At 45.1% G+C, this 26,713-nt stretch overlaps 1 protein-coding gene across 6 annotated transcripts in view; it reads left to right on the forward strand.

Annotated features, from left to right (window-relative positions):
- Nucleotides 1–26,713, forward strand: part of cep131 (centrosomal protein 131) — a 135,942-nt gene that overhangs the window by 80,787 nt on the left and 28,442 nt on the right. For all 6 annotated transcript variants that reach the window (XM_070857828.1, XM_070857827.1, XM_070857826.1 and 3 more), the window contains 4 exons: nucleotides 12,291–12,407; nucleotides 18,175–18,277; nucleotides 22,010–22,211; nucleotides 22,883–22,990. In XM_070857828.1, the coding sequence (XP_070713929.1) occupies nucleotides 12,291–12,407; nucleotides 18,175–18,277; nucleotides 22,010–22,211; nucleotides 22,883–22,990 (530 nt within the window). The remainder of the gene's footprint in view (nucleotides 1–12,290; nucleotides 12,408–18,174; nucleotides 18,278–22,009; nucleotides 22,212–22,882; nucleotides 22,991–26,713) is intronic.

The raw sequence follows: 26,713 nt of genomic DNA on the forward strand, positions 1-26,713 counted from the left end.
GTTGAAGGAAAGGGAGGGTGGGACTGGTTTGCCGCACGCTCCTTCCGCTGCCTGCGCTTGGTTTCTGCATGCTCTCGACGATGAGACTTGAGGTGCTCAGCGCCCTGCTGGATGCACTTCCTCCACTGAGGGTGGTCTTTGGCCAGGGATTCCCAGGTGTCTTTGGGGATGTTGCATTTTATCAAGGAGGCTTTGAGGGTGTCCTTGAAACGTTTCCTCTGCCCACCTGGGGCTCGCTTGCCGTGTAGGAGTTCCAAAGCGCTTGCTTTGGGATTCTCGTGTCAGGCATGCGGACAATGTGGCCCACCCAACGGAGCTGGTCGAGAGTGGTCAGTGCTTCGATGCTGGGGATGTTGGCTATATCGACGCCCTGGAGGAGGAGATCACCAGGCAGAGCTTGAAGAAGCTGCAGTACCGAACCCAATGCTGCCATTTGAGCAGCTCTCAAATAGGAGACCTTTTAATTTTGAAATATGACGACTGCATTAATAGTTCTGTCCACATTTTCTCATGCACTCCACAAATATGCCTTCATAGAACATAAGAACATAAGAAATAGGAACAGGAGTAGGCCATACGGCCCCTTGAGCCTGCTCCGCCATTCAATAAGATCATGGCTGATCTGATCATGGACTCAGCTCCACTTCCCTGCCCGCTCCCCATAACTCCTTATCCCCTTATCGTTAAAGAAACTGTCTATTTCTGTCTTAAATTTATTCAATGTCCCAGCTTCCACAGCTCTCTGAGGCAGCGAATTCCACAGATCCACAACCCACTGAGAGAAGAAATTTCTCCTCATCTCTGTTTTAAATGGGCGGTCCCTTATTCTAAGATCATGCCCTCTTGTTCTAGTCTCCCCCATCAGTGGAAACATCCTCTCTGCATCCACCTTGTCAAGCCCCCTCATAATCTTATATGTTTCGATAAGATCACCCCTCATTCTGCTGAATTCCAATGAGTAGAGGCCCAACCTACTTAACCTTTCCTCATAAGCTCGGAGCAGCACGAGTCCCGGGTGTTTGGGAAACATAGAAACATAGAAACATAGAAACATAGAAAATAGGTGCAGGAGCAGGCCATTCAGCCCTTCTAGCCTGCACCGCCATTCAATGAGTTCATGGCTGAACATGAAACTTCAGTACCCCCTTCCTGCTTTCTCGCCATAACCCTTGATCCCCCGAGTAGTAAGGACTTCATCTAACTCCCTTTTGAATATATTTAGTGAATTGGCCTCAACTACTTTCTGTGGTAGAGAATTCCACAGGTTCACCACTCTCTGGGTGAAGAAGTTTCTCCTCATCTCGGTCCTAAATGGCTTACCCCTTATCCTCAGACTGTGACCCCTGGTTCTGGACTTCCCCAACATTGGGAACATTCTTTCTGCATCTAACCTGTCTAAACCCATCAGAATTTTAAACGTTTCTATGAGGTCCCCTCTCATTCTTCTGAACTCCAGTGAATACAAGCCCAGTTGATCCAATCTTTCTTGATAGGTCAGTCCCGCCATCCCGGGAATCAGTCTGGTGAACCTTCGCTGCACTCCCTCAATAGCAAGAATGTCCTTCCTCAAGTTAGGAGACCAAAACTGTACACAATACTCCAGGTGTGGCCTCACCAAGGCCCTGTACAACTGTAAAGGCCCAGCAGGCGTCGAGGAGGCGGGAGCTCGGAGCAGCGCGAGTCTGGGGAGTTCGGGAGGCCTATAAAGGCCCAGCAGGCGTGAGGAGGTGGGAGTTTGGAGCAGCACAAGTCTGGGGAGTTTGGGAGGCCAGCCAGTGCAGCTGCAGCAGGGAGACAAAAAAGAAGTAGAAAGAAATCGAAAGGTGACGTCACAGCCAAGGGGGTAAGTGATTGGTAAGTAGTTTTTCTTTTTCTTTTCTTTATCAATAAATAACCTTTTAGCCTTGTTGCCAAATTTAGTTTATCTAGGGGTTAAGTCATGGCAGGAGAGCTCAGACATGTGTTATGCTCCTCCTGTACCATGTGGGAAGTCACGGACGCTTTCGGTGTCCCTGACGACTACGTGTGCGGGAAGTGTGTTGGCTGCAGCTCCTGACGGACTGCATTGCGGCACTGGAGCTGTGGGTAGATTCATTCTGGAGCATCCACAATGCTGAGAATGACGTGAATAGCACGTTTACTGAGTTGGTCTTACCGCAGGAAAAGGGTACACAGCCAGATAGGGAATGGATGACCAACGGGAAGAGTAGTGCAGGGGTCCCCTGCGGTCATTCCCCTGCAAAACAAGATACACTGCTTTGGGTACTGTTGGTGGGGAGGGGGGGGGGGGTGACTCACCACGGGAGGGCAGCAGCAGCCAAGTTCATGGTACCGTGGGTGGCTCTGCTGCACAGGAGTGCAGGAAAAAGAGTGGGAGAGCAGTAGTGATCGGGGATTCAATTGTAAGGGGAATAGATAGACGTTTCTGTGGCCGCAACCGAGACTCCGGGATGGTATGTTGTCTCCCTGGTGCAAGGGTCAAGGATGTCTCGGAGCGAGTGCAGGGCATTCTGAAAAGGGAGGGTGAACAGCCAGTTGTCGGGTGCATATAGGTACCAATGATCTAGGTTTTTAAAAAAAGGGATGAGGTCCTACAAGACGAATTTAGGGAGCTAGGAGCTAAATTAAAAAATAGGACCTCAAAAGGTAGTAATCTCAGGATTGCTACCAGTGCCACGTGCTAGTCAGAGTAGGAATCGCAGGATAGCTCAGATGAATGCGTGGCTTGAGGAGAGGTGCAGCAGGGAGGGATTTAAATTCCTGGGACATTGGAACTGGTTCTGGGGGAGGTGGGACCAGTACAAACCGGACGGTCTGCACCTGGACAGGACCGGAACCAATGTCCTAGGAGGAGTGTTTGCTAGTGTTGTAGGGGAGGTGTTAAACTAATATGGCAGGGGGATGGGAACCTATGCAGGGAGACAGAGGGAAATAGAAAGGGGGCAGAAGCAAAAGATAGAAACAAGAAAAGTAAAAGTGGAGGGCAGAGAATCTTAAGGCGAAAAGGGCCACATTACAGCAAAATTCTAAAGGGGCAAAGTGTGTTAGAAAGACAAGCCTGAAGGCTCTGTGCCTCAATGCGAGGAGTATTCGGAATAAGGTGGACGAATTAACTGCGCAGATAGCAGTTAACGGGTATGATGTAATTGGCATCACGAAGACATGGCTCCAGGGTGACCAAGGCTGGGAACTCAACATCCAGGAGTATTCAACATTTAGGAAGGATAGACAGAAAGGAAAAGGATGCGAGGTAGCATTGCTGGTTAAAGAGGAAATTAATGCAATAGTAAGAAAGGACATTAATTTGGATGATGTGGAATCGGTATGGGTGGAGCTGCGGAATACCAAGGGGCAGAAAACGCTAGTGGGTGTTGTGTACAGACCACCAAACAGTAGTAGTAAGGTTGGGAACAGCATCAAACAAGAAATTAGGGATGCATGCAATAAAGGTACAGCCGTTATCATGGGCGACTTTAATCTACATATTGATTGGGCTAACCAAACTGGTAGCAATGCGGTGCAGGAGGATTTCCTGGAGTGGATTAGGGATGGTTTTCTAGACCACTATGTCGAGGAACCAACCAGGGAGCTGACCATCCTAGACTGGGTGATGTGTAATGAGAAAGGACTAATTAGCAATCTTGTTATGCGAGACCCCTTGGGGAAGAGTGACCATAACATGGTAGAATTCTTTATTAGGATGGAGAGTGACACAGTTAATTCAGAAACTAGGGTCCTGAACTTAAGGAAAGATAACTTTGATGGTTTGAGGCGTGAATTGGCTAGAATAGACTGGCAAATGATACTTAAAGGGTTGACGGTGGATAGGCAATGGCAAACATTTAACGATCACATGGATGAACTTCAGCAATTGTACATCCCTGTCTGGAGTAAAAATAAAACAGGGAAGGTGGCTCAACCAGGGCTAACAAGGGAAATTAAGGATAGTGTTAAATCCAAAGAAGAGGCATATAAATTGGCCAGAAAAAACAACAAACCTGAGGACTGGGAGAAATTTAGAATTCAGCAGAGGAGGACAAAGGGTTTAATTAAGAGGGAGAAAATAGAGTACGAGAAGAAACTTGCCGGTAACATAAAAACTGACTGCTAAAGCTTCTATAGATATGTGAAGAGAAAAAGATTAGTGAAGACAAACATAGGTCCTTTGCAGTCGGATTCAAGTGAGTTTATAATGGGGAACAAAGAAATGGCAGACCAATTGAACAAATGCTTTGGTTCTGTCTTCACGAAGGAAGACATAAATAACCTTCTGGAAGTACTAGGGGACCGAGGGTCTAGTGAGAAGGAGGAACTGAAGGATATCCTTATTGTGTTAGGGAGTGCTTAAGGAAGTGGCCCTAAAAATAGTGGATGCATTGGTGATCATTTTCCAACAGTCTATCGACTCGGGATCAGTTCCTATGGGCTGGAGGGTAGCTAATGTAACACCACTTTTTAAAAAGGGAGGGAGAGAGAAAATGGGTAATTATAGACCGGTTAGCTTGATGTCAGTGGTGGGGTAAATGTTGGAATCAATTATGAAGGATGAAATAGCAGCACATTTGAAAAGCAGTGACAGGATCGGTCCAAGTCAGCATGGATTTATGAAGGGGAAATCATGCTTGACAAACCTTCTGGAATATTTTGAGGATTTAACTAGTAGAGTGGACAAGGGAGAACCAGTGGATGTGGTGTATTTGGACTTACAAAAGGCTTTTGACAAGGTCCCACACAAGAGATTGATGTGCAAATTCAAAGCACATGGTATTGGGGGTAGTGTACTGACCTGGATAGAAAACTTGTTGGCAGACAGGAAGCAGAGAGTCGGGATAAACGGGTCCTTTTCAGAATGGCAGGCAGTGACTAGTGGAGTGCCGTAGGGCTCAGTGCTGGGACCCCAGCTCTTTACAATACACATCAATGATTTGGATGAAGGAATTGAGTGTAATATCTCGCCAAGTTTGCAGATGACACTAAACTGGATGGCGGTGTGAGTTGAGGGGGACGCTAAGAGGCTGCAGGGTGACTTGAACAGGTTAGGTGAGTGGGCAAATGCATGGCAGATGCAATATAATGTGGATAAATGTGAGGTTATCCACTTTGGGGGCAAAAACGCGAAGGCAGAATATTATCTGAATGGCGGCAGATTAGGAAAAGGGGAGGTGCAATGAGACCTGGGTGTCACAGTTTATCAGTCATTGAAAGTTGGCATACAGGTACAGCAGGTGGTGAAGAAGGCAAATGGTATGTTGGCCTTCATAGCGAGGGAATTTGAGTATAGGAGCAGGGAGATCTTACTGTACTTGTACAGGGCCTTGGTGAGGCCTCACCTGGAATATTGTGTTCAGTTTTGGTATTCTAATCTGAGGAAGGACGTTCTTGCTATTGAGGGAGTGCAGCGAAGATTCACCAGACTGATTCCTGGGATGGCTGTACTGACATATGAGGAGAGACTGGATCTACTGGGCCTTTATACTTTGGAGTTTAGAAGGATGAGAGGGCTCTCATAGAAACATTCAAGATTCTGATGGGACGGGACAGGTTAGATGCGGGTAGATTGTTCCCGCTGTTGGGGAAGTCCAGAACCAGGGGACACAGTCTTAGGATAAGGAGTAGGCCATTTAGGACTGAGATGAGGAGAAACTTCTTCACTCAGAGAATTGTTAACCTGTGGAATTCCCTGTCGCAGAGAGTTGATGATGCTAGTTCATTGGATATATTCGAGTTAGATATGGCCTTACGGCTAAGGGGATCAAGGGTTATGGAAAGAAAGCAGGAAAGGGGTACTGAGGGAATGATCAGCCATGATCTTATCGAATGGTGGTGCAGGCTCGAAGGGCCGAATGGCCTACTCCTGCACCTATTTTTTATGTTTTCTATGTAACCCCCTCATCCCCGGAATCAACCTAGTGAACCTTCTCTGAACTGCCTCCAATGCAAGTTTATCCTTTCGTAAATACGGAAACCAAAACTGCATGCAGTATTCCAGGTATGGCCTTACCAATACCTTATATACCTGCTTTTATACTCGATCCCCTTTCCAAAAAGGCCAAGATACCATTGGCCTTCCTGATCACTTGCTGTACCTGCATACTATCCTTTTGTGTTTCATGCACAGGTACCCCCAGGTCCCGCTGTACTGCGGCACTTTGCAATCTTTCTTCATCTTCCACATGAAGTTTCCCTTGCTGCCACCTGATAAACCATGGTGGCAAAATTTTGCAGGAAAGCTCTCTGCACGCACAACATAAAATGCAACCAATTTTTTTTTAATCTTCAAGCACGTCAACATATGTGAGTCTCTAGAACTTCATTCCACAGACCTTCCCTTTGGTGTCTGTGTGTGGCATATATGCTTAAACTTAGTCTAATCCTTATCAGTCTTTTGTCAGAAGTACATGAAGTTCCTCCGCTCCATTTGCCCATCTTTGTTCCATTTGCCTCTATACTTTTACCGAACAAAAGATTGGAGTAGCGTGAATATCACCCACCAACTAACGTTTGCTGACTCCACATGTAATTCTGAGATCAACATTATTTGCATAACCTTGGGAACTTCCTATCATGGCTGGTGCTTGTGATTAGACACTTGCCCGTTGCTGATGGAAAGTTGCGTGCTGCTGGAGGAAGGTCTGCAGCAGTTGAAAGGGGCAAGAATTGTCGGTTGGAAAGTAACACTTTTGTGCTGGGAACCTCACCTATAACTAGTTCAGCGGGGTACAGAATGCCCACTTTCTCCAAAGGAGCGACAGAAATTCTGATGGAAGAAGTGAGGCACAGGATGGAGTTTCTGTAATAAGAAAATGCCGTGGGATTTCTGCTCATGCTGTCCCAACAAAATTATCAGGAAGCAGAAACCAGCATGAATGCTATACTCCAAGGGTGCTCAACCTTTTTGCTTCTGAGCCCTCCCATGTTATAAAAATTCCAACTTCAGTTTTTTTCCTGTATCGAAATTAGTTGTGCAATTAAAGATATATTATAATTTTTGTTTTACTTACAACTTTACTGCTAACCTCCAGTCTTTCCCCTTCTTGTGCTGAGATTCTCTCTTTCCTCCACACTCTGACTGTCCAGAGGCATCTCACGTAATTATCCTTCCAATTTGCAAGTTCTTTGGGCTGGATTTTTGGCTCTTTTGCGCCTCTGTTTCTGGGGCGGCAAACGCTGGTTTTGGGCAGTTACGCCGGGCGTCCAACACCTCATTTAACGTCCGCCCAAGGAAACGTCTGAAAAATCAGGCGCTATTGGCAGTATTTTAAAATGGAGGGATGAAGATCCTACATCGCAGGTCGCGTTGACTGCAACGGTTGCGCACATCACGTTGAGTGAAGCTCCGACTTTCAAACGGCATTTTTATCTGCCATTACAGTGCCCTTGCAAGGTGAGTGAGAAAATTTAGTGGGAGCATTACTAGTTCGTCAGCATATCGTGCTCAATGCTATAGCCTGGCAGCGTCAAACTAGATGAAGGGCTCTTAGCCATGTCAGCCCACAGATGAGAAGAGGCCAAAGACATCTGGGGAGGAGGGCTTACCCCCCCCCCCCCCCCCATCCCCACGGGTTTACAGGCACCAACTTACATACCTCCAGATCTCTCAGGATCAGTGTGTGAGAATGCTGCGCTTCCGAAAGAAAGTGATATGCCATCTCCTACAGGCAGACCAATGCCTGGACCGCTCTGGAGGCAGCCTTCAACACTCCCCTCAACAGCTATCCGAATTCATTGTGGTGTGCTGCATGCTTCACAACTTGGCCATCATGAGGGGCCAGGCATTGCCAGTGAGGATTGCAGGCCCACCTCAGGAGGAGGAGGAGCCTGCGAAGCTCCCATTGGATAGCCACGGGGGAGGCAGCGTGGAGGTACTGCCGTCCAAGAGTCATATGTCGTCAGCTTGTAATGGACCAGCTCTCCTAAATGGAGGAAATCTGAGAGATGGAGCTAATACTGGACACGCTATGTGCCCCCGTAAAGGCACATCTCCGGTGAACATTGGAATGATGCACAAGGTACCAATGGCAAATGATGAAATCATAAATTTTACTGCAACAATCCCACAAAAACTCCCCCCACCAAAATAAAACCATACAATATACAATGTTATGTTGTAGGGCACTAAACAATGACAAAACTTTTTTAACACCGCGATTTTCGGTTCAGGCGCACAAAGTCCATTGTGTAACGCCTGATTTAACGCACCCGATCATGGATCCTCATTTTTTTGCTGAATTTCCCAGTCGAGGGCGCAAACTTTTTTCAGCAGATATCTTTACCGGCCCGCTGCGATTAACGCCCCAAAATTGGGAAAGCCAAAAATCAAGTCCAAGGTACCTTAAACAAGCATTTAAAAAATAAATGCATATAAATGTATAAATATGGTATTGGAGACGATTCTAATTTCCAGTGGTACAGCAGTCAGTAACTCGCTTACAATTTTCCCATTCTTGTAAATTCATTCATGGAATTACAAAATCATAATATACATATACAATATTGACATTAATAATTTAGTTTAATATAATTTCGGTTGGACAGCAGTTGTAACAAGCCCTGTCTTGTCCTGTGTTTTTTTCCACTCAAATGGCACGTGCGTACACCGACTCCAAAGGCATATAGGCCCCAAGTTTCGGCCTGAGTTGCTCCTGATTTTTAGGAGCAACTAGTGTAGAACGGAGTATCTTAGAAATCGGAATTCTCGCCATTTAGTTTGCTCCAGTTCTAGTCAGTTAGAACAGTTTCACTTTGGAACAGAATTTTTTTTTCAAAAGGGGGCGTGTCCGGCCACTTACGCCTGTTTTCAAAGTTTAGGAAGTGAAAACCTACTCCAAACTAACTTAGAATGGAGTAAGTGAAGATTTTTGTACGCTCGAAAAAACCTTGTCTACACTTTAAAAAATCAGGCGTAGGTTACAAATCAGGCGTCGGGAATGGGGGGGGGGGAGGGGTTTAAAGGGAAGTTTACAAACATTAAACACTTCAGTTTTACAAATAAAGAGCCATCATCAATAATAAATGATAAATACATCAATAAATCAACCAATAAATCAATCAAAAAAAATTAATAAGAAATAATTTTTTTTAAATCAATAAATAAAACATTTTCTACTTACCGACTGCAGCACCGGGAGCCCTCCAACAGCGAGCTGGGATCCCCCCCCCCCCCCCAGTGTGTCTCTGTCAGTGTCTCTATCTCTCTGTCTGTCTGTGTGTGTGTCTCTCATTCTCTGTCTGTCAGTGTCTGTGTTTCTGACAGCGAGGGGAGAGGGGGGGAGCAGAGGGAGGGAAGGGGGTGGGGGAGGAGAAGGGGGATAAAGGGGAGAGGGGGGGGAAAGGAGATGGACGGGGGGGGAGGGAGGCTGAACGGGCCGGGCCCGAGACTTCGGGCCGGGCCCGTCCCCAGCACCAGATTTACAGGTAGGTGGCGTTGGGTCGGGTCGGGGGGAGCGTGGGTCGGGGGGAGGGAGGTCGGTTCGGTTCGGGTCGGGGGGAGGGAGGGAGGGAGAGGGAGGTCAGGTCGGGGGGAGGGAGGGAGGTCAGGTTGGATCCAGTCCGGGGGGTGGGGGGAGCGGGAGTCGGGTCGGGTCCGGAGGCGGGGGGTGGGAGGGGGAAGCGGGAGTCGGGTCCGGTCCAGGGGCGGGGGGAGCGCGGGTCGGGTCGGGAGGAAGCAGGAGCTGGCCGTGGGCGGAGCCTTATTCACGCAGCCCCAGTGAGGCCATTCGGCCAGGGCTAGGGGCTGCGTGCTTCGGGCCCCTCCCACACAGTTTCGGGCACCTGGAGCTACTGCACTTGCGCGCCCACTGTAGCGCGCATGTGCAGAGGTCCCGGCACTGTTTTCAGCGCAGGGACCTGGCTCCGCCCCCTACAGCTCGTGCTGCGCTGCGCCGAGGGCCAGAGGACCTGCAGGGAGGTGGAAAATCTGGAGGGTTTTTTTAGACGCACTTTGTGGCGCGAAAAACGGGCGTCCAGGTCGGGACTGCGCCGTTCTAGGCGCGGCTCGAAATTTGGGCCCATAAACACTATCTTCCAAGTTTTGAGCTTTCATGCAGTGGCTACAACCATTCAGCACAGGCTTACCGGCTAACCAGCTGCTGCTTTACAGACTACATAAAATTCTGAATTTTATAAGCCAGCCTAAGATTTGTTAAGTGCAGCTACTTTATTGATGATCTCAAACCATCCCCTTGGAGGTACATTAAGATGAGTTTTTAATATATATGCATATTAAATTAAATTAACAGGTTCCAGTTTATATTCGTAAAAAGCTCTAGGTGCAGAATGGGGTTTTATCCCACAAACGCTAACAATGTTCTGACTTGCCCAGTTTTCCTAACATTCCACCAGCTTTTAAAAAATTAATTTCTGGAATGTGGACGTCGCTGGCAAGGCCAGCATTTATTGCTCATCCCTAATTGCCCTTGAGAAGGTGATGGTGAGCCGATTTCTTGAACTGTTGCAGTCCTTGACTGAAGGTAATCCCACTGTTCTGTTGGGGAGGGAGTTCCAGGATTGTGACCTAACAGCGAAGTCAGGGTGGTATGTAACTTGGAGGAGAACTTGCAGGTGATGGTGTTCCCATGCGCCTGCTGCCCTTGTCCTTCTAGGTGGTAGAGTTCGCGGGTTTGGGAGGTGCTGCCGAAGAAGCCTTGGCGAGTTGCTGCAATGCATCTTGTAGATGATACATACTGCAGCCACGGTGCACCAGTGGTGGAGGGAGTGAATGTTTAAGGTGGTGGATGAGGTGCTGATCAAGCGGACTGCTTTGTCCTGGATGGTGTCGAGCTTCTTGAGTAGTGTTTAGAAACATAGTAAACAGGTGCAGGAGTAGGCCATTCAGCCCTTTGAGCCTGCACCACCATTCAATATGATCATGGCTGATCATGTTACTTCAGTACCCCACTCCTGCTTTCTCTCCATACCTCTTGATCCCTTTAGCCGTAAGGGCCACATCTAACTCCCTTCTGAATATATTTAACGAACTGACCTCAACAACTTTCTGTGGTAGAGAATTCCACAGGTTCACAATTCTGAGTGAAGAAGTTTCTCCTCATCTTGGTCCTAAATGCCTTACCCCTTATCTTTAGACTGTGACCCCTGGTTCTGGACTTCCCCAACATCGGGAACATTCTTCCTGCATCTAACCTGTCCAATCCCGTCAGAATCTTATAAGTTTCTATGAGATCCCCTCTCATCCTTCTAAACTCCAGTGAATAGAGGCCCAGTTGATCCAGTCTCTCCTCATATGACAGTCCAGCCATCCCTGGAATTAGTCTGGTGAATCTTCGCTGCACTCCCTCAAAAGCAAGAACGTCCTTCCTCAGATTAGGAGACCAAAACTGAACACAATATTCCAGGTGAGGCCTCACCAAGGCCCTGTACAACTGCAGTAAGACCTCCCTGCTCCTATACTCAAATCCCCTAGCTATGAAGGCCAACATGCCATTTGCCACCTTCACCACCAGTTGTACCTGCATGCCAACTTTCAAATGGCCATCAATGCAATTACTATTTCTAGGGCTACTTCCTTAAGTACTCTGTCAGGCCCTGGGGATTTATCAGCCTTTAATCCCATCAATTTCTCTAACACCATTTCCTGACTAATAAGGATTTCCCTCAGTTCTCTCAGTTCCTTCTTCTCACTGGACCCTCGGTCCCCTAGTATTTTCAGGAGGTTATTCATGTCTTCCTTAGTGAACACAGAACCAAAGTATTTGTTCAATTGGTCTGAAGATAAGCACCTTCGACAGTGTTTCACTGAAATGCCAACCTAAATTTCATGCTCAAGTCTCTAAGAGTGGGGCTTGAACCCACAACTTTGTTACTCAGAGGCTGCCATTGAGCCAAGGCTGGTACCTTTTTTGATTGGTCAGCCGAAGAGCCCATGCAGAGACATGATGGGCGAAATGGCCTCTTTGTGCGCTGTGCACTTCTTATGGTTCTGTAGGTCTATATCTTCAGGAGGAAAAGGAGGAGAAAGTTGGCATAGAAAATGACGAGGAAATTAAAACCTGACAGTTTAAAAAATAACTTTTATTTGAACTTTATTAGATTATTCATTTTTAGTTTCATCATTGTTAGATCAGTTATTGTCATTCAGTTTTCTTACAAAGCGTGAATATTTTCTTTATTTTTCTGGTATAACTATATTGTGAACTAAAGTGTGACTGTTGTAATGCTTTTCATTCTACAGATTGTCAGATCATAGATTGGATTGTGGTGAGGGCTGTGTTTAAACATATTTATGTTTTGTTGTGTTGATAGAAAATGTTCTTTTCTGTATTTGTTCCTGACAGCTGATAGATGACAAGAAGGGGTTAACTGAAAAATGTGAGTCTATGGTAAATGAACTGAAGCAGGTGGACCAGAAATACACTAAGAAAATCCAGCAGATGCAAGATCAGCATGAACTGGTGAGATATTCAAACTGTAACAACATAGAATTACCTTGAATGTACAGCACAGAAACAGGCCAATCAGCCCAACAGGTCCATGGCGGTGTTTATGCCCCACGCGAGTCTCCTCTCACCTTCTCAACATATCCTTCTATTCCTTTCTCCCTCATATACTTATCTAGCTTTCCCTTGCATGCATCTATGCTATTCACCTCAATCACTCACTGTGGTAGTGCGTTCCACATTCTCACCACTCTCTGAGTAAAGATGTTTCTCTTGAATTCCCTATTGGATTTATTAGTGACTATCTTGTATTAATGGCCAATGGTTTTTGGACTCCCCACAAGTGGAAACATCTTCTCTACATTTACCCTATTGAACCTCGTCGTAATTTTAAAGACCTCTATCAGGTCACCGCTTGGTCTTTTTTCTTGTTCAATCTTTCCTGATAGGCATATCCTCTCAGTTCTGGCATCATCCTTTAACATCTTTTTTGCACTTTCTCTAATGCTTCTACAGCCATTTTATAATATGGAGTCCAGAACTGTGCACGGTACTCCAAGTTTGGTCGACCCAAAATTTTATACAAATTTAATATAACTTCTCTGCTTTTGAATTGTATTCCTTTAGAAATTGACCCCGGTGCTTTGTTTGCACTTTTTATAGCTTTATTAACCAGCGTCGCTACTTTTAGTGATTTGTGAATCTGTACTCCTAGATCCCTTTGCATCTCTAGACTTTTATATTCCATGGACGCCTTATTCCTCCTACCAAAATGCACCAGCTTACACTTGCCTAGATTGAAATTAATTTGCCATTTACACGCCCATTCTGCAGGTTTGTTAATGTTGTCTTGTATTGTGTTAGTCTTCCTCAGTATTAACTATTACCTTCCCCCCCCACCCCACCGCCCCCCCCTCCATTTTGGTGTCATCTACAAATTTTGATATTGTACTTCCAATTCCTGAGTCTAAATCATTTATATAAATAGTGAACAACAGTGATACCGATCCCTGTAGAACACTACTTTCCACCTTCTGTCAGTCTGAGTAATTATCTTTAACCCCTACTTCTCTCTTCTCTTTTGTAGGTAGTTTACTATCCATTCTGCTACTTGTCCCTGACTCCACGTGCTCTCACCTTAACAATGAGTCTACTATGTGGTACCTTATCAAAGACCTTTTGAAAGTCTATGTATATTACAACCACTGCATTACCCTTGTCTACGCTCTCTGTTACTTCTTTATTATATTTTTGGTTGCTAGATGTTTTTCTATGACATCTTTGAGTAAATATTCCAATATATTCCCAACCACAGATGTTAAGCTAAGTGGTCTATAGTTCCCTGAATTTATTTTATGTCTCTTTTTGAATATAGGAATAACATTAGCTGTCCGCCTGTTCTCTGGCACTATTCCCTTTTCTCTTGAATTAGTGGCTCTGCTATATCTTTCTTAGCTTCTTTGAATAGTTGTCAGACTGTCCACTTACTGAAAGCCAAGATCTCCCCGAGACTGTATAGAACCTCTACCGTTTTTGTGAAGTCAAAGCAATTCGGAGGTGATGGTTTTAATATTAACAGTTGGCCAAACAAAATTTGAGACAAGAATCAAAAAGCTATGTCAGCGTTAAAATATTTTGTTGTGACTGCAGTGTTCTGTTTATTAGTGGTGTTGTTTAAACTCTTGCAGAATAGTTCAGTTTAACTACAAATAACTAGATTGAGATTTCTTGAGATGCAAGCAAAGAAAGGGGTCCATTTATTTGAACAATTTTTTGTTTGGCATTTTCATACTTCTGTCAAAATATGACATGAAACAAAACTGTGTAACAATGTGAGTTGTTAGTTAATCTATATAAATTATTATTTTAAGTAGAACTTTTTACATCAAATTTAATCACATACACATACAGTCCTGAAAGTTTAGCATTATTTTTAGATGCGCCCATTCAGAATTATCTTCATTTTTAATTGCCGTTGCCATGGAAACATTCTGTGTACCTCTCCATTTACAGGGCCCAAATTTATCTAGGAATTGCTCCGTTTTTTTTTGGAGCAACTTGATTTTTCTGGAGTATCATAAAAATCCCCATTCTGCACATTTAATTTGTGTAAGTGAGTTAGTTAAGATTTTTTTTAGTTTAGTTTTCTTTCAAAAGGGGGCGTTACCAGTCATTTTAGCCATTTAAGCCAGTTTGGACAGCTAATAGTTTCTCCAAACTAACTTAGGTCAGCGTATGTGGCCACTTGTGGCTGCACAGAAAACCCTTGCGAGAGTTAAGAAATCAGCGCAGGTAGCCAGAGATGGGGGTGCAAGGGAAGCGGAGAGGATCTTGCAAAGCACTAAACACCTTCACAACAACATTCAAGAAGCATAAAAACCATCAATAATAAATAAAAATAAAAGTCCTGCCTTCCTAACTCAGCCCTCCGAGGGACGGGACTTCTCTCCGAGGGACGGGACTTCTCTCCGAGGGACGGGACTTCTCTCCGAGGGACGGGACTTCTCTCCGAGGGACGGGACTTCTCTCCGAGGGACGGGACTTCTCTCCGAGGGACGGGACTTCTCTCCGAGGGACGGGACTTCTCTCCGAGGGACGGGACTTCTCTCCGAGGGACGGGACTTCTCTCCGAGGGACGAGACTTCTCTCCGAGGGACTTGACTTGACTTCGCCGAGGAACTGGACTTCTCTCCGGGGGACTGGACTTCTCTCCAGGGAAGGCAGCGGCTGGCCTGCGCGGCAGGCCGCTCGGCCAGGGAGCATCGAGTCCCGCTCACAGCCTGCAGGACGCGCTGGGAGGGTGAGGAGCTACTGCACATGCGCGCAGACTCCACTGTGCATGCGGACAGCTGCCGGCACTGTTTTCGGCGCAGGGCTGTAGCCCCTCCCCACTGCACTATATGCACCGCGCCAGGACCTGGGACACACAGCAGAGCGGCCAGAATCGGGAGTACGTTTTTTGCCGCCGTTTTGAGCACACAAAGTCGGCGCATCTCGGGTTAGTGCGCCGGAAAAAGTGGTGGGGGAAATTTGGGCCCATAATTTCCAACTTTGCTGTTTTATCAAGATTTGTTTTTGATGCGACTAAATCTATCCGAGAAGATTCTGTAATTTGATAATTGTTGTATTGCCATAATAACAAATGCATGATGCTTAAACTTCTGATTATTATCCCCACCCCAAAAGACGAGTTCCAAAATTAGGATTTAACCCAATTAAATCGGGAAGGTAAAGATCTGCATACTGCAGTCTCTAGTGTGACGTAACCACTTGGGGAGCATTCCATCACCTTCACTGGGCCCAGGAGAGGCGTGAGTTTGGGGGCAGCGGAGGCCAGCCCACACTGCGATATGTGTGCGCACGAGGTCCGTGCAGCAGAGCTGGTCTCCAGTCGCCTTGGTTAATCCTTGCTACTGGACCAAGACCTAGCTCTGTCAAGCCCGTGTGGTGGCTGGTGTGCAACGGTCACCACGCACAGGCATCTTCCACCCTTCAAGATTTAGTTCGGGACCTGGAATTTTAGGTCCTTCGTTGAAACACTTGTGAACTTTTTGACGTGGAAGCAAGTCTTCGTCGATTCGAGGGACTACCTATGAACGATGATGATGTACCAACCAGCAGCATAAACACACAAAACGCTTTCAGTTAACTGTATCCTACATTGACAGCTGAATGAAGTTCTGTAGAGGAACAGAGACTGAGGCTGCAGCTAATAATGCAGGCCAACTCTGTTTTTAATATTCTACTTTGTGCAGAGAATTGGAAACATGTTCCTTCTAAAGTTGATTCAAATCGACGTGTTCTGATTATGAAATATTTTGTTTCATTTTTGACCTGTAAAAGCATGCATTTGCAAAACTGATTTTACTCAGTTTTTATATTCAGAAAAAATAAAACCCAAAGATCAGAAGGCTTAATTATATTTGATTCAGTGATCTTGTCATTAGTCTTATAGTTGCCTGGAACCGAGTAATTTGCTGTAGCAAAAGTCAACACACTGATCAGTCTTTATATCTGTACTTTAAACATTTATAATATAAACTTTTAAACATTTAACGATATTTTTATTTTTATATTCCTGACATTTTAATGATATTACTAAAATATTTGTGTGACCTGTCATAAGTATTCAATGTGTGTCCTGCTTACAGAATCACTCAATTTTATTGCCCATACATTCTGTAATTTGGTGAGGAAAGCCAAATAGACTGGTTTCTGTTCTGTGCAGCAGTTTAGATCCTGTTGAAGTTTGTCTCTTGCTGCACTGCTTTGATCATAGATATTTTTGAAGATATCGCTTGCATTTATTGCTCAACCACTCTCCCGGCTGGCCATTGGATTGTCATTGCTCAACAAAAACTAATAATTCTCTCTATTACACAGCGAAGACAACACAATTTGCCCACTGTACGCATTGGGTGATTTATATGAATTTAGTTATGTTCAGCATTTTTGTTTGCCCCAGGCATCTTCACAGCTTCATTCAACCCCTTTCCACTTAGTGTTTAAAATGAGGATTTCAAACTTGAAATTCCAAACCCAGTGAGTTACTAATAACAGCTAGGTCAATCATAGAGAGCACAGGTTAGAGTGTCAGTAGGTAATTAGGTACAGTGGGTATGTGAACCAGGATTTGAACTCTCTGCCCCACCCCGCCCCACTTCCCAACCCTGTCAGTTCTCTAATTCTGTGCACTCCCTGATTGTCCTCGCTGATATTAGCAACTCACTGAGTTAGGAAGTTAAAGTTTGAAACCAACATTTTAACATTCTGTGGCAAAGTAAGTACGACATTTACCATTTTGCATTAAATTTGAAGTCATATTTAAAATATATATATATAAGCAGTTTTAAAAAGTATTGAACCTCTGAGGAAAACTTTTTTGTCTGTTGAATCTTTTGCTTTTGACATCAGTTTTCTTTGATGCTCTAGTTCGTACAGATTTATGCTGATTTATTAATTCAGGATCCTGCTGATTGAACACAATTTATTTGTATCTATTTTCTGTTACAGTGCATTGTTGCATAGCATCCTTGCCTGTACAATGTATAATTGGATCAGTGAGTCACCATCAGAGGACTGTCTTTCAGTCATTAACCTTTCAATGTTATTGTTTTTCTCTTCCTTTTTATAACTAGGTTTAGTACATTTTCACGCCACTTTGTGAGGTAATCAGGTCTCAATCTCTTGTGTAATTTAACTTCTACCTTTTAGGAATTAGCACTGCTAAACTTAAAGCACATGTCACTCTTCAGTTTATATAATTTTCTTAAGCACATAATCTAGACTGACAGTCCAGTGCAGTACTGAGGGAATACTGCGCTGTCGAAGGTACTGTCTTTCAGATGAGATGTTAAACCAAGGCCCTTGTCTGCCCTCTCAGGTGAACATAAAAGATCCATTGGCACTATTTCAAAGAGTGCAGGGGAGTTCTCCTCAGTGTCATGGCTAATATTTATCCCTCAAACCACATCACTAAAACATTATCTGGTAATTTATTTCATTGGTTTGTGGGAGCTTGCTGTGTGCAAATTGGCTGCTGCATTTTGTACATTGCATCAGCGACGACACTTCAAAAGTAATTCATTGGCTGTAAAGCACATTGGGACATGCTGCGGTTGTGAAGAGCACTATAGAAATGCAAGTCTTTCCTTCATATATAATGACTATCTTTTTTTTAATCCTCTCTAAACGTTTTCAGTATTCAAGGATAAGTTTTTAATTGTTTTGCTTTATTATTACAGTACAGGGCTTCTTGTAACATTCTGTCTAATCTTTGTAGGAAATCAAGAAGCTAAAAGAAATAATGAGTGCAACAGAAAAAATGCGCAGAGAGAAATGGATAGATGAGAAGACAAAGAAAATTAAAGAGATTACCGTAAAAGGTACCAGCTTAATAAACCTGAAGCTTATAATCAGTGTTCTAAACAGAATAGCTGACCATCAACAGTTATATATTTATATATTTTGAGAGTACCTACTAATGATGAACTGCATCGCTGTTGTGCCCAAGCTTTTGGCAACAGAACAGCCATTAAAATGAACTAAAAGGAGTTTCCAAATTTATCATTGAGCAACTTTTCTTCATGTTTTAAAATTAAAAATAGATTTAATTTTTTTTTTATTGTGATGGATTTCTTATGCCATATCTCAGATTCGTTACCTTCCAATTTGCACGCGCAAGTCCAGAAGATAATAAAGAACAAAAAATGGGAAAGTTTGTGACGCAGAAACTTACCGCTCAGACTCTCTTTCCTCCTTTTTCTCTTTAAAACCTGCCTCTTCGACCAAGCCGGCCTAATATGTCTTTACAAAAGTGAAATTCTGCGGATGCTGGAAAGCTGAAATAAAAAACAACGGACAACCATCAACCATCTCAGAACCGGTCATGGTCGATGCTGTCAAAGCAACCCTGTCGTGCGACTGTGGAGCTCCTAATCAGACCTTCATAGAAACATAGAAAATAGGTGCAGGAGTAGGCCATTCGGCCCTTCGAGCCTGCACCGCCATTCAACAAGATCATGGCTGATCACCCACCCCAGCACCTCCCCCCATGTCCCCTCCACACCCCCCCACCGACCCCCCCAGCCGCAAGGACCACATCCAACTCCCTCCCGAACACATCCAACGAACTGGCCTCAACAACTCTCTGCGGCAGGGAACCCCACAGGCCAACAACTCCCCGAGTGAAGAAGTCTCACCCAATCCCAGCCCCAAACAGCCTCCCCCCCCCCCCCCCCCATCCCAAGAGCGTGCCACCCCCCCCCCCCAGGCTCCGGACCCACCCAACACCGGGAACACTAACCCCCCCCCCCACACCCGACCCACCCCGTCAGAATCCTTCCCAAATGCCGAACACCCCCGGATGTCAAGCCCCCAGCCCCGGCCACCCTGGAGCCACGCCATTAAGCACTGCCCTCAGAAGGAATTTGCAGGCAGCCTACAAGATATTCACACTGTTACACCGAAAGCTTTGGCCTGGATATCTGACTTCGATATTGACATTTAATTTGCTTTGCTACTACTGTACGAAAGAAGACGACTTAAGCAAAGATAAATGGTGTGCATTTCATTGACACGTCTAGATTTCCTAGAATGGTACCAGGGATGAGGGACCTCAGTTATGTGGAGAGACTAGAGAAGCTGGGATTGTTCTCCTTGGAGCAGAGCGGTTTAATGGGAGATTCAATAGATGTGTTCAAAATTATGAAGGGTTTTGATAGAGTAAATAGGAAGAAACTGTTCCCACTGGCAGAAGGGCTGGTAACCAAAAGTCACAGATTTAAGATAATTGATAAAATAACCAGAGTTGGGAGATGAGAAGAATTATTTTTACATGGCATGGCAGATGCAGTATAATGTGGATAAATGTGAGGTTATCCATTTTGGGGGCAAAAACACGAAGGCAGAATATTATCTGGAAGGCGGCAGATTAGGAAAAGGGGAGGTGCAACTAGACCTGGGTGTCATGGTTCATCAGTCACTGAAAGTGGGCATGCAGGTACAGCAGGCGGTGAAGAAGGCAAATGGTATGTTGGCCTTCATGGCTAGGGGATTTGAGTATAGGAACAGAGAGGCCTTACTGCAGTTGTTCAGGGCTTTAGCGAGGCCTCACCTGGAATATTGCGTACAGTTTTGGTCTCCTAATCTGAGGAAGGACGTTCTTGCTATTGAGGGAGTGCAGCGAAGGTTCACCAGACTGATTCCAGGGACGGCTGGACTGTCATGAGGAGAGACTGGATCAACTGGGCCTTTATTCACTAGAGTTTAGAAGGATGAGCGGGGATCTCATAGAAACGTATAAGATTCTGACGGGACTGGACAGGTTAGATGCAGGAAGAATGTTCCCGATGTTGGGGAAGTCCAGAACCAGGGGACATAGTCTTAGGATAAGGGGTAGGCCATTTAGGACCGAGATGAGGAGAAACCTCCTCACTCAGAGAGTTGTTAACCTATGGTATTCCCTGCCGCAGAGAGTTGTTGATGCCAGTTCATTGGATATATTCAAGAGGGAGTTAGATATGGCCCTTACGGCTAAGGGGATCAAGGAGTATGGAGGGAAAGCAGGAAAGGGGTATTGAGGGAATGATCAGCCATGATCTTATTAAATGGTGGTGCAGGCTCGAAGGGCCGAATGGCCTACTCCTGCACCTATTTTCTATGTTTACGCAGCGAGTTGTTATGATCCGGAATACACTGCCTGAAAGGGTGGTGGAAGCAGATTGAATAGCAACTTTCAAAAGGGAACTGGTCATATAATTGAAAAGGAAAAATTTGCAGGGCTATGGGGAAAGAGCAGGGGAGTGGGACTAATTAGATAGCTCTCTCAAAGAGCCAGCACAGGCTCGATGAGCTGAATGGCCTCTGTCTGTGCTGCATGATTCTATGACATCCTCACGGGCTTGAGTACAAGCTAGCCCCTTCCATGATCTAACCTAACAAGCAAAATCTGTGAAGTCTTAGTCTACTATACTTAGAACGTAAGTGAACTACGCTGCCCATTTCAGTACACAAATTGTATATTTGTGTTAAAAAATGATTGTAGACATAGATGAATGGATACGCCAGCTTCATACTGTTTTAGAGTAAGGTTCATACAGTGAAATGCTCATTCCACAAGACAAGCTACACAATTGTATTATCATTCCACTCCTTCTCCCCATGTTTTCATCCAACGTGCATAGCAGACATTGAGACTTGTTTATCTGATGCACAGATTGCACCTGAATGCAGCTATTAAACTTGTAAACCAGTACAAGCGACATGCCAGCCAATGTGTCTCTCACTGGCTTTCTTTCTCCTTGAATAGTAGATTCTTTCCCTTTTGGGAGTGATAAGGAAATGATTAGTTAAATTGAACTGCGTGTGACCTCGGCATCTTATTCAACCCTGAGCTGAGCTTCCAGCCCAATATCTGCTGCATCAGAAAGACAGCAGAGTTCCATGTGCCTAACATCACCTGCCTCCACCCGATCTGCTGCCGGAACCCTCATTCGTGCCTTTGTCACCGCCAGACTCGACTATTCCAACGACCTGCTGGCCAGCCTCCCAGCTTCCACCCTCCGTAATCTTCAGCTCACCCAAAGCCCTGCTGCCCTTACCTTGTCTTGCTCACCCATTACCCCTGTCCTTGCTGACCGACGTTAGCTCCCGGTCCCCCCTTCGCCTGCAATCTAAAATGATCATCCTCGTGTTTAAATCCCTTCATGGCCCTGCCACTACTCATCTCTGTAACTTGCTCCAGCCCCACATGCCACTCCCAACCTCCGAACACCCCGTTCCACTAACTCCCCAATCCCTTTGCCCCATTGTTGGCAGCCATGCCGATAGCTGTTCAAGCCCCTTTGGAATTCACTCCCTGAACCCTTCCACCCCTCCACCTCCCCCTCCTTCAAACCCATCTCTTTGACCAAGCTTTAAAGTCACACATTCCTTATCACCCCCCGCCCACTTTTATCTCATTCTTAATCTTCGTGTCCATTTTTGTCTGGTTACACCTCTGTGAAGCGGCTTGGGATGGTTTCCTATGTTAGAGGCGCCATATAAATAAATGTAAGTTGTTGGTGAAAGTGATGTAATTCTGTTCAGTATGCACAACTCAGTTGTTTGAATTCCAGGTCTGGAGCCAGAGATTCAGAAGCTAATCGCTAAACACAAACAGGAGATCAAGAAGCTAAAAACATTACATGAGGCTGAGCTTCTACAATCTGACGAGCGTGCGGCTCAGAGGTACATCAGACAGACCGAAGAACTGAGGGAGCAGCTGGAGAGGGAGAAAGAGGACCTGTGCCAGAGAGAGCGAGATCTCGCCAGACACAGGTTTGGGGAAAAAATAATTCAAATGGTGTTCAATAGCACTTAAATATTCACCCCAAAGTCATGGAATGAGTGACCATGCATTGGCAATATTCCCTGAAAATAATGGTTTGTGTGTTTTTGAGTTGAAGCATCAGTTTAGTTGATAGCTTGTGCTCTACCTCACATGCAAGTTTGAGCACAAACCTCTTTGCAGCTGATTCTAGAGCTGTGTTATATGCCCGATCTATTGTCTGTGGGTGGCATATGGCATTCTGAGAAAGGGGAGAAAATGCCATTTTAAACTGAAGAGTCTCGCCATCAAAATAAGATTTTATATAACTGACCAGATTCCGCAACGGCATTTTTTTAATTAATGACTTAGAAAACAGTTGGTCAGCAATATAAAGCTTCATGTAAGAAGTTTTGTTTTGTCTCTTCTTCCATGACATTTTACAAATTGAGTCACTGTGTTTTAAGGGCAAGATGAGCAATTGTGCTCAGATGAATTTCAGTGCTCATTTTAAAAAAATTAAATGAATGTTTCAAAGTATGCAGTTAATAAGCGTGATACTGTCTAGGGCATTGGCTCATTCCGCCTTCCGTATTAAAGACACATGTTCACCTTATTAAAGAAAAATGATTAAAGCTTTATTTGAATTAAGTCTCGAAAGTGACTTGCTGTGCTCCAACAGATATGAGAAACAGCTTGAACAAGAGGAACAAGCGATCCAACAACAGCGCAGGAGACTCTACGCTGAGGTGGCTGAAGAGAAGGAACGTCTCAACCAGCAGGCAGCTCGGTGAGAATATCACTGAAGTGCTCATCTGTCTTTTTTTTTCTCTCCCTCTAATGGCTTTCTCCCTTACCTTCCGTCTCTCCTGAAAATCGTGGTTTCTTGCTGGGCTATAAATATATAAAATAGGTACAGGAGTAGCCCATTTGGCCCTTCGAGCCTGCACCACCGTTCAATATGATCATGGCTGATCATGCAACTTCAGTTCCCCATTCCTGCTTTCTCTCCATACCCCTTGATCCCTTTAGCTGTAAGGGCCACATCTAACTCCCTTTTGAATATATCTAACGAACTGGCCTCAACAACTTACTGTGGTAGAGAATTTCACAGGTTCACAATTCTCTGAGTGAAGAAGTTTCTCCTCATCTCGGTCCTAAATGGCTTACCTCTTATCCTTAGACTGTGACCCCTGGTTCTGGACTTCCCTAACATCGGGAACATTCTTCCTACATCTAATCTGTCCGATCCCGTCAGAATTTTACATGTTTCCATGAGATCCCCTCTCATTCTTCTAAATTCCAATGAATATAAGCCTAGTCGATCCAGTCTTTCTTCATATGTCAGTCCTGCCAACCCAGGAATCAGTTTGGTGAACCTTCGCTGCACTCTCTCAATAGCAAGAACGTCCTTTCCTCATATTAGGAGACCAAAACTGTATACAATATGCACTTGGGCCTTCTGGTAATTCGTCCAAGTGGCCATGTTTTATGCGTGAGCCTAAGCAATGGGTTTTAGCATGCCAGTGCAGACCATCACATCCAAACCCAAATCTGAGCTCACCTGATGTCCACTCTTGGGGCTGGATTTTCCGGTCCTTTTGCCCCCGGAACGGCGTAAAAGGCGGCATTCAGGTCTCCCACGCCCTGTCACGATCCTCCGGTCAGGTTTTGCAGCGGCTCTGAGCTGCACCGTCGGGAAGAGCTGCTCCCGGTGTGCAATGCCTCTGGTTGTGACACCGGCAGTACTTTGGCCGTTTGTCCGATCTGTCTGTCCGGAAGTGCGCCCGCAATGACCGCCTGGGAAATCATTGCGGTCCAGCATAGCCGGCAGTGGAGAGGAAGGTAAAGTGCTCCGAAGGTTAGTGTGAGCGTTTGTTCTTTTAATTTTTTTTAATGATTTGTGTTGTGGCATGGGCAATGTTTTGGGAATGTTTTTGTGGGTTTTTTTTTTTAAGATTCCCCCCCTTTCCCCAGGCCCCTCTCGGAGCGCACACGACCAGGCACTTTAGTTCGCGAGTTTCCCATTGTTGCGCCACGAGAGGTGTACAACGCCTCCCTTCGCGTTGCGCCCCCTGTCGCAGGGCCCAGATGCCGAAACTTCCTTACCAAAGCGCAAACTATTCCCGGCCGGTAACTTTCCCGCCCCGCCTCCGTTTTCACTCCGAAAACAGAAAAACCTAAAATCCAGCCCTAGCCTTCCAGCAGGAGTTGCTGGATACCAGGGGAACTGAGGCCAGGCGTAGTGTCCTCGTCTCTCGCAGCTGAGGTCAGATACCTCTGCACGGACCAGCGGTTAAACCTGGAAAGGTCCTGATTTGTATGGCTCAGCTATTCTTCAGGTCGTGAAGCCTTTGGATGGTGTTTCTGGCTGTTACACTCCTTGTAAATGATTTACCTCGTCCATTTCTAGTGAGAAGATGACTGCATAGAGTAGCCCTGGTCAGGTTGAATCAGAACAGGCTGGATGTGGAAATGTAATGAGTATTCTTCTGTGGATGGGGATCATTGTGCTTCATCGGGTAGCCATGGCCTTTGAATGAAGTCCGCACGGAGCCCTGAATGTAATAAAACGTGTGTGCTTTTGTGTTGCCTTCCCTTTAATTAGTTCAGTTTGGCAGTGGTTGAAAGGCCAGTAAGTCTGCCACTTAATTCTTCAAAGTGCATGTTGAACATTCACAAAGTTCAGAGCCTTGAAATGTCAGGAGCCCAAACTGTTGGTCTGAACATTTTGAGATCATTCAAGAAACAGAGTAGCTTTTAATAGTCTTGACTTTGTATCACTGTTGAATCACAGTACAACATATAAAAATAGAACGTGTTCACTACTGTGGAGTACCTATGTATTGCCATTTGTGTGGATTCAAACATTTCATCTTTGACTCGAACCCGACCTTGGTACAAGATGCCCTTAAATGCTGAGGGAAAATCAGGCTTATTTTAGTTCAGTCACTCGGATTAAATTACAGTAGATAACATCTTTCACTCCTTCCTAATGTTTTGAAATGGGAAATATTTAAGATGTGTTGCTATTGGTAAATCTCTCATGGTGCTGAGTGCTGCTTTATAACGGGCATGTTATCAACCACGTGTGATCGGGGAAGTGTTAAAGGGTGAAAGTACGCAAGTGCATGCTGTACACAAGCCTTCCCAGCTTTGTGTTGCTGGTTTTTTTCTATCTCTGTCTCCTCTTCAGCTTCTCTCTTCCCCCTTTCTCTTCTCTGCATGTGTCTCTCCATATCTCTTCATCTTTCTCCTCACGGTAGAGTGAGTTTACATAAGAACATAAGAATTAGGAGCAGGAGTAGGCCATTTGTCCCTCGAGCCTGCTCCGCCATTCAATAAGATCATATCTGATCTTGGCCTCAACTTCACTTCCCTGCCCGCTCCCATAACAACAACAGCAACTTTTATTTATATAGCACCTTTAATGTAGTAAAACGTCTCAAGGTGCTTCACTGCTGTGTTCTAAGACAAAACAGATAAATTTGACACCTAGCCACATAAGAAGAAATTATGGCAGATGACCAAAAGCTTGGTTAAAGAGAGAGGTTTTAAGGAGCGTCTGAAAGGAGGAAAGAGAGGCGGAGAGATTTAAGGAGAGAATTCCAGAGCTTGGGGCCCAAGCAGCTGAAGGCATGGCCACCGATGGTTGAGCAGTTCTAATCAGGGGTGCTCAAAAGGGCAGAATTTGAGGGGCGCAGACAACTCGTGGGGTTGTGAGGCTGAAATAGATTACTGAGATAGGGAGGGTCAAGGCCATGGAAGGATTTGTAAACAAGAATGAGAATTTTGAAATCAAGGCGTTGTTTAACTGGGAGCCAATGTTGGTCAGCGAGTACAGGGGTGATGGGTGATTCTAACTTGGTGCGAATTAGGAAACACAAACCTTGACTCCCTTATCGTTCACAAATCTGTCTATCTCAATCTTAAATATTTTCAATGACCCAGTCTCCACAACTCTGGGACAAAGAATTCCAAAGATTCACGACCTTCTGAAAGAAGAAATTCCTCCTCATTTCCGTTTTAAATGGGCGACCCCTTATTCTGAAACTATGCCCCCTAGTTCTAGATTCCCCCACGAGGGGAAGCGTCCTCTCTGCATCTACCCTGTCAAGCCCCCTCAGAATCTTGTACGTTTCAATAAGATCACCTCTCATTCTTCTAAACTCCAATGAGTATAGGCCCAACCTTCTCAACCTTTCTTCATATGACAACCCCTTCATCTCAGGGGTTTCTAAAGTCTCTACCAACTCGTCTTGTAGATCTTTTTTTTAAAAAAAGCTTATATTCATCAGCTAACTGAAGTGGGTCATACGCTAGTGAATAGATAAAAGAAAAACTTGGATTTGTATAGCGCCTTTCACGACCACCGGACGTCTCAAAGCGCTTTACAACCAATGAAGTACTTTTGAAAGTGAGTCACTGTTGTAATGTGGGAAACGCAGCAGCCAATTTGCGCACAGCAAGCTCCCACAAACAGCAATGTGATAATGACCAGATAATCTGTTTT

The sequence above is a fragment of the Pristiophorus japonicus genome, chromosome 16, assembly GCF_044704955.1.
Source record: "Pristiophorus japonicus isolate sPriJap1 chromosome 16, sPriJap1.hap1, whole genome shotgun sequence".
In the NCBI taxonomy this organism is placed as follows: domain Eukaryota; kingdom Metazoa; phylum Chordata; class Chondrichthyes; family Pristiophoridae; genus Pristiophorus; species Pristiophorus japonicus.